General features: G+C 36.1%; 1 protein-coding gene across 1 annotated transcript; it reads left to right on the forward strand.

Annotated features, from left to right (window-relative positions):
- The first annotated feature begins 1,174 nt into the window (after positions 1-1,174).
- LOC131950691 (platelet endothelial aggregation receptor 1-like) lies at positions 1,175-7,575 on the forward strand. Its single transcript, XM_059312917.1, has 9 exons — positions 1,175-1,184; positions 1,346-1,483; positions 1,572-1,736; positions 3,422-3,565; positions 5,472-5,615; positions 5,968-6,105; positions 6,879-6,943; positions 7,262-7,318; positions 7,492-7,575. Exons 1-9 carry the CDS (start codon positions 1,175-1,177, stop codon positions 7,573-7,575), a joined length of 945 nt encoding a protein of 314 aa, XP_059168900.1.
- The last annotated feature ends 226 nt before the right edge of the window (positions 7,576-7,801 follow it).

Here is a 7,801-nt window from a genome sequence, read left to right on the forward strand (position 1 = left end):
TTATAGTCATTTAAATATTAATGTATAATTTTTTTTCTACTTTTTAGTGCATTAGTACATAAAAGCTTGTTATTAAAACGTTTTTTATGAATTTTGTATCTCTCTCTCTCTCTCTCTCTCTCTCTCTCTCTCTCTCTCTCTGTCTGTCTCTATTTCAAGCAGTCTTTAAAGTAATTTTGACGATTAGAATCGGCATACCCCAGTATCGTTCCGTAGCTATCATCCTAATTTATAGAATTCTAGAGCCCCCAGCCTCAACTCTCTATTTATAATACTTCTTCTATGTTCTTAATTGAGGCCATTTGAGCCTGCATTTCTTTTTGAATTTGTCCAACCAAGAACAAACTACAAGTCAGAAGTTGTTTGATTTTTGAGTGACTGTCCCCTGCTAACGAGCCTCATTTGCCCGAGGGTTCGAACTCGATACTTTCGGTTTAGCAGCCATGTAATTTATACATACAGTTAAAACATTTTAAAATTTACATAAATATGGTATGTTTTTACAAATGTTGTTTATTGACAAATTTGTCAGTTGCCGCTTGTGTATGATGTGTGTGTATGCGTGTGTGAGTGTGTGTGTATGCGTGTGTATGCGTGTGTGTGTGGGGGTGTATTTGTATGTGTGTGATTGCTTGTGTATGTGTTACGAATTCGTGATGTTTTAAGTGCATAAAAATGCGTTTCCCTCCAACTCTTCAGAAAAACATGCTTTGTATTTTCAGTTAAGCGGCTTAATCATCTTCCTAGTTTAAAATTGACATGTCGATGTATTTAACTGTGACATGTATTACAAATAAATTGGCCTACTTGTTCCACATTATATCAAATGTGCCATCATTTTAAAGATTACATTTATATTTAGTTATTTTATGTGTTTTCTTTTATGTTAAAAATGTAAGCATTTGGTGATACAATTTAATCGAATTATGAAACAAATGATATAGCAGTTTGTTTGTAAATTCTAAGTTACATTTGATGTTCAATTTATGGGAATTAAATTTGCGTTAAAAATGTTTTTCCATATTCTATGCTAACGGTAGTTTCTTAAGATTGGGAAAAACAAAGTATAGTTGATGATCTTGTTTTTTATAGGCCTACCTGTATAACATACACCTACGTTATGTGTGCTAAATCTAAAACGGCCCGATTATTTCTGTGGAGCTACTTTTTGCTTATGGCTTTAGGTATGTTATCTTATTGTAAACTAAGTTTGTAGTATACACTTTGACTAAACAAGGGTTAGTTAAATAGCATGACGTGTTTTTAATGGCATGATGCTATATTTCACTGTATGTATGCTGTCATTATATATGTGTTTTTAATAGCATAATGCTGTATTTGACAGGATGTGATCAAGGCTGGTTTGGATCAAATTGTCAATTCAAATGTCACTGTAAACAATCCAACCTGTGTTCGTACCAAGGAGAGTGTTCTAATGGAGGCAAATGTGATGAAGGATGGTTCGGCCCGTCTTGTCAGTACTGTACGTATCTAAGTGAACTATTGCCTTTAACCACTTACAATGCGATTACTTTATGTAAGACACATACGACGATTATTTTTTCTTTCAGACGACTTGGCCAGGTCACGTGACTTAAATACAGCTAAAACCACGGACATCCAGACTGTAACAGATGGAGATGACCTAACCTGTCAGCCAGTGGTCAGTAACATGACCTTTACCTGGACCCACTCTTACCTCATTACCTGGATCAGAATCATCACATCTAATTCAGGTATGTTAGTAGCCCTTGAGAACTATAACCTGCTTACGACAATTTTCCATAAGGTTATTATGTTAGAGTTTTTAAATAAAAGGCTTGATTACAAAATAGTCCATGTCATATTCTAACCTAAGCCATATATGTCAACCAGTTTCTCTTTCTAGCTTTGACTATTGAACGTTGGTAGGACTCTCCCGTCTCTGAAGCCAACCCCATGCCAACCAATAACATTTTGTAACTTAATTCTCTTTGTTCATATCATTACTGCCTAGCAAGTCATTTATTCTTCTTTTGCTTCGTTCTTAATTCCCACGTTTTCTTTAACTTGCTTTCTCTGTTTGTGTGTTTGTCTTTCCAATCAAATCTTGCGATCGAAATTTCTGGCACTTCCCAGTTAGCTAGCGCGCTGAAATTTTCAGGGAAGCTTTCTTTTGGATGACCATTGAATATTCAATTGTTATTATTACTAAATTGATCAATGGAAACATTTTATTTTACTCTACTATAAGCGATCAAAAACGTGGGGCGCCGTGATTTTCTTACAGTTTCTAATACTGTTGACTCTCTACAAGCTCCCTAATAAAAGTCAATAGTATTATCTAATCAATAGTAATATAACTTTTAGGCGCCCCACGTTTTTCATCGCTTATAGTAGAGTGATCGCTTGCATTATTGTGATGTAGGGCCTATAGCATTTATTTTCTACTTTTTAGTTCAATCAGAAAACGTGGGTTTTTTAAAACTTTTTTAATGATTATTATTTTAGTGTCAACTGGTTATGCGCGTGAGGCCATTCACTCCGATTACAACCTGCTTTTCTTTTTGGATTTGCTTCCATAGCCTTTATCCAACCAAGAACAAACTACAAGGCAGCATTTGTTTGATTTTGGAGTTATCTCTCCTAGAAGAAGGGCTGTACCCAGCTAACGAGCCTCATCTGCCCGAGGGTTCGAACTCGAGACTTATCGGTTTAACAGCCATGTGCTTTACCGACTCGACCACGCCGACCTTCGTTTTCTGAAGCTATTAAATAGCCACATTATTTAAATGTTAGAATCTTAGTTTACCATGTCAATGTGTCATGTCGGTTTGTCTATGTGGGTCATTTGTCCGGTTCACACAGGAAGGTCTATATTAAATAGGTTTACTTGATCACAGTACCATCCTCTTGAAGTATAAGTTAATATTCATTAGGCTTTAGTATTGCTCGTATCTGCATTAAAAAATGACCCTAGTCATACGTTTGGAACAATGATATGCATTGATCAAAATTGTTTATTTTAATCCTTCGCCCCCCCCCCCCCTTTATTCCCCAACAGATCCCAGGATGAATGTGTCACTGGCCATGAACGACTCACCAACAGCTAGATGCACGAGATTTGTGAACAGGATGAGTAACACGAGTCAGATACACGATTTACATTGTGGTGTCAACTACCCTGTCAACTCTGTTACAATTTACGGTTTTTTCAACACTTTAGTCTGCTCGGTCCACATAAGTAGAGGTAAATATGGCTATAAGAGAACTATATGGGAATATACAGTATGTACTTTTTATGTACTTGTGAAAACATTCAAGATAATTGCAGTGTAAACTTAAAATTGCTGGACGTGCAATGTAGCCAATAATTTTTAATTAATATTCTTTTAAAATGATTTCAATAATCTCAATAAAATGTTTAATTTTGAAATCACAGGTCGAAATGTTGCACTAAAACAGATGGCTAAACAGTCGTCCACATTTGAACACACGGGTTACGACTACACATTCACGTCCGAAGATACTCAAGCAAGCAACGCTGTGGATGGTAACACCAGCCCAAAGTTTTCAGATAAAAGCTGTACTCACACTGATCACAATACAGACAAGACACCTCATTGGAACGTGACTTTGTCTAGAACCCACAGCGTCAATCGATACGTCATTTACAACAGAAACAGTAATGTTTTAAATGTTTCTAATTATAATTACAATACAGGGTATGGCTGGGTTGTGGGGTCAGTGAGGTGTGAGTAGAACATAAGACGACATCAAACAAGGCATGTATTTCTTCGAGATAAAAATACAAAAGTCCTACTGGAGAGTTGTTTGAGAATATCACTTGTGATGTCTCATTAAAATATCGAAATGAAACTTTAAAACCGAGCGCATGTAACAAATGAACCTACTTGACTAGACTGACACTAAAAAACATCACAAACACCGAGTTAGCTTGATAGCCTGTGGCTGTGGAGATCACAACGAAGACAAGCATAAAGCTAATCTAAGGAGTGGAGTGACGTCATAAGATACATTTGCTTTATTGCTCTTGCAAGTCGGGACGACAGCGTTTGCTCTAATCTCTCCCTACCCCACCCCTCCTCTCGCCACGTATCAAACTCATAAAACTTATTATCCGAGGTCAAACTCCGGGCAGATGAGGCTCCATAGATGGGAACCCCAGCCCAACTGGAAGAGACAACTCCGATTTCTGACAACTGCTGTGTTGTAGTTTCTTCTTGGTTGCAAAAAGGGATAGATCCAGATATATGATAGCCATTTGTGTCATAAAAGGCGGTCAGCAACTGAAGACACCATTGGGGAAGGGGGGGGGGCGGGGGGTTAAACTCGTGACTGATTAAAGCTGTTGGGTAAACTATCCCGTTATTTACTGTAGGACTGCGTCTAGTTGTATTAAAAAAAGATATTATTAATTTAATCCACAGAGAATCAAGAACGGTTAAAAAACTTTTTTCTTAAGTCTTATGACAACAACATGAGATTAGTTTTTAACTACAGAGACGTCAATAGTAAAGACATCGATGTGTATACTATTACACAGCCATCACACGAAACGAAATATATTTCTATTGCCGCCACTTACAAAAATTATAACTATGAAATTATGCTGACGCTTTGTGAAGTAGAAATTTATGGTGGTACGTTATATTTTGTTCACACTGACTTAATATAACTGTATTATTTAGGACTATATCTGACTACAGACGGACAAACAGACAGACAGACAGACAGGCAGACAGACAGACAGACAGACAGACAGACAGACAGACAGACAGACAGACAGACAGACAGACAGACAGACAGACAGACAGACAGACAGACAGACAGACAGACAGACAGACAGACAGACAGACAGACAGACAGACAGACAGACAGACAGACAGACAGACAGACAGACAGACAGACAGACAGACAGACAGACAGACAGACAGACAGACAGACAGACAGACAGACAGACAGACAGACAGACAGACAGACAGACAGACAGACAGACAGACAGACAGACAGACAGACAGACAGACAGACAGACAGACAGACAGACAGACAGACAGACAGACAGACAGACAGACAGACAGACAGACAGACAGACAGACAGACAGACAGACAGACAGACAGACAGACAGACAGACAGACAGACAGACAGACAGACAGACAGACAGACAGACAGACAGACAGACAGACAGACAGACAGACAGACAGACAGACAGACAGACAGACAGACAGACAGAAAGACAGACAGACAGACAGACAGACAGACAGACAGACAGACAGACAGACAGACAGACAGACAGACAGACAGACAGACAGACAGACAGACAGACAGACAGACAGACAGACAGACAGACAGACAGACAGACAGACAGACAGACAGACAGACAGACAGACAGACAGACAGACAGAGATCTAAGATTAATACATAACTGTACAAGTCAGATACACTCACAATTTAAAAAATCTTGGAGCAGATGTCCAGTGTGAGATTGGAAGATTTGGCCTTGAGTGCAATAGCACGTGCAACTGTAGAACAGCAGGTGAGGCGTGTGTCGTGTCGACAGGGGCGTGTCCTGCAGGGTGTGCTTTAGGGTTTCACGGTGTTGGCTGCAATGAAGGTTAGTTACTGATTGTATCGCAGTATATGTTTTACTTTAACAAACACGTCCAAGTAAACTTAATAAAGCCTCAATATATACTACATACATATCTACTACATACACATAAGCTACACGGAGGTATGTGATGGGTAGCCGAGATCTGACCCCATATTCCCAGTTAGCCATACAGCAGCTCTAGCTTCATAATATCTATACACATAACACATAACCCTCGGCCACCGAACCTTCATTTAACGTTAAATCAGAACGAACGAATACGGCACGGTAATGGACAATGTTGAGGAATCTTAGAATAACATATTTTTACCAGTGTATACTGTGTAAAAGCTTTTATGGTCATTTATTTCAGCCTGTCCACCTACCATGTGGGATTATGAATGTGCTAGTACATGCAACATAAACTGTCTAAACAAGTCATGTAATAGCCAGACAGGTCACTGTATGTATGGGTGTATAGACGGTTACACGGGCTTCACGTGTGCTGAAGGTAAAATTGTATTGTTGAAATGTATATATATATATATATATATATATATATATATATATATATATATATATATATATATATATATATATATATATATATATATACCATTGAGATAATAGGATAAACAGCAGTTTTCTGCTTCAATAATAGAAAGGTATTTCTTTACATGGCAGTCGGTGAATAGGCCTATCTATTTAGTCAAAAGTAAAACAAAAATTCAGTTATTAACACTCAAACCAATTATTCGCAACGATGACAATGAATGAAAAGCGTCTGTTATGGTTTGAGAACAAAATTCTATGACGTTACAGAGAGTATTTTTCGCTCAATTCGTCATGCCAGACCCATTCATAAGGACAAGACCAATATAATTTATTACCTCAAAAACATGGGGTGATTATGTGATTGAGAAGGGCGGATTATATGATATGGCTGACTTTACTTTTACGTTTATTATCAATGTAAACATCTTACAGGTAGTAAACCGGTCGATTCTGCAGTCATCACGTTGATAACAAAAGTTTTCTCGCATTGATTGTTGGAGTAGTTGTTGGGATCATTATAACAAGGTTCATATGTTTTTACACAATTTCTAGCTTTTTAAGTTAAATTATAATTTGCTAATGTAATGTATACACAAGTAAAGAAAACTTAATACAGATTAAGATAATGAAGATTCGCTAGATCTATTATCGTACTGGAGGTTTTGAGGTTTTGATTTCATTAATTACTTAAGACATTGCTGTATTTAATTTTAAACCTCAACTCTTAAGGTGGTACATTAAATATAAGAGTACGGAGCCAACATCAAATGCAACAAAGATCAACAGGCAAAAAAGTAAAGTTTATTTTCATTCAATTTAAGATTATAATTGAATAATATAATAAGATATAGTTATGTACAATTGTGCTTAACCATTACCTAAGGCTTAATGCAGAAACAAATATTGCTCTGTTTTCAAATTATTTAAATTATAATACTTAATATATAAATATATAAATATATATATATATATATATATATATATATATATATATATGTATATATATATATATATATATATATATATATATATATATATATATATATATATATATATATATATATAAGTCTCAGAAATCTTTTATATTTGACAATATGCCTTCAATATAACAGATGATCTTCACATTAATGATGCAGGAATGTCCAGAGTTTATAATCAACCAGAATTCGGTATTACAAACTATGTTTTTGTTATATCCTTAGTTTACATTACATTTAAGGTTAATTATCTAAACAATTCATGTAAAACTAAGTCTCACAATTTGTTTTAGATTATTTCGTTGAATATGTATTATTTTTAATTATTATTATCAAACAGGATCTAATATCATTTTTTTAAACAGATTACCACGTCTATGAGAGACCTACAGTTTAACACAGCTGCTTACGTTTATATAATAACTCAACAAACTGTTAAAGAAGTATGATTATACTGTAATGTGAAATCCTCGCTAAAAGCACTTAACTTTTTAAAACTGTTTTATGAAACTCATCTTGCACATACCACATTCTTATGTCGAGAACTCAATTAATGTACTTTAGTTAATTATGTATCATAAAACAGTCGGCGTGGGCGAGTCGGTAAAGTTCATGGTCGCTGAAGCGAAATGTCATGAGTTCGAACCCTCGAGCAGATGAGGCTCGTTAGCTGAG

Source organism: Physella acuta, unplaced genomic scaffold (genome assembly GCF_028476545.2).
Source record: "Physella acuta isolate Inbredline_101_S28 unplaced genomic scaffold, ASM2847654v3 ptg000777l, whole genome shotgun sequence".
Classification (NCBI taxonomy): Eukaryota; Metazoa; Mollusca; class Gastropoda; family Physidae; genus Physella; species Physella acuta.

What these genes read in the sequence shown, in the direction of transcription:
- LOC131950691 (XM_059312917.1), top strand. An exon ending in AAAGTTTTCAGATAAAAGCT is followed by an intron (nt 3,566 to 5,471) that starts GTACTCACACTG and finishes ATCTTGGAGCAG; the next exon opens with ATGTCCAGTGTGAGATTGGA. An exon ending in TTATAATCAACCAGAATTCG is followed by an intron (nt 7,319 to 7,491) that starts GTATTACAAACT and finishes TTTTTTAAACAG; the next exon opens with ATTACCACGTCTATGAGAGA.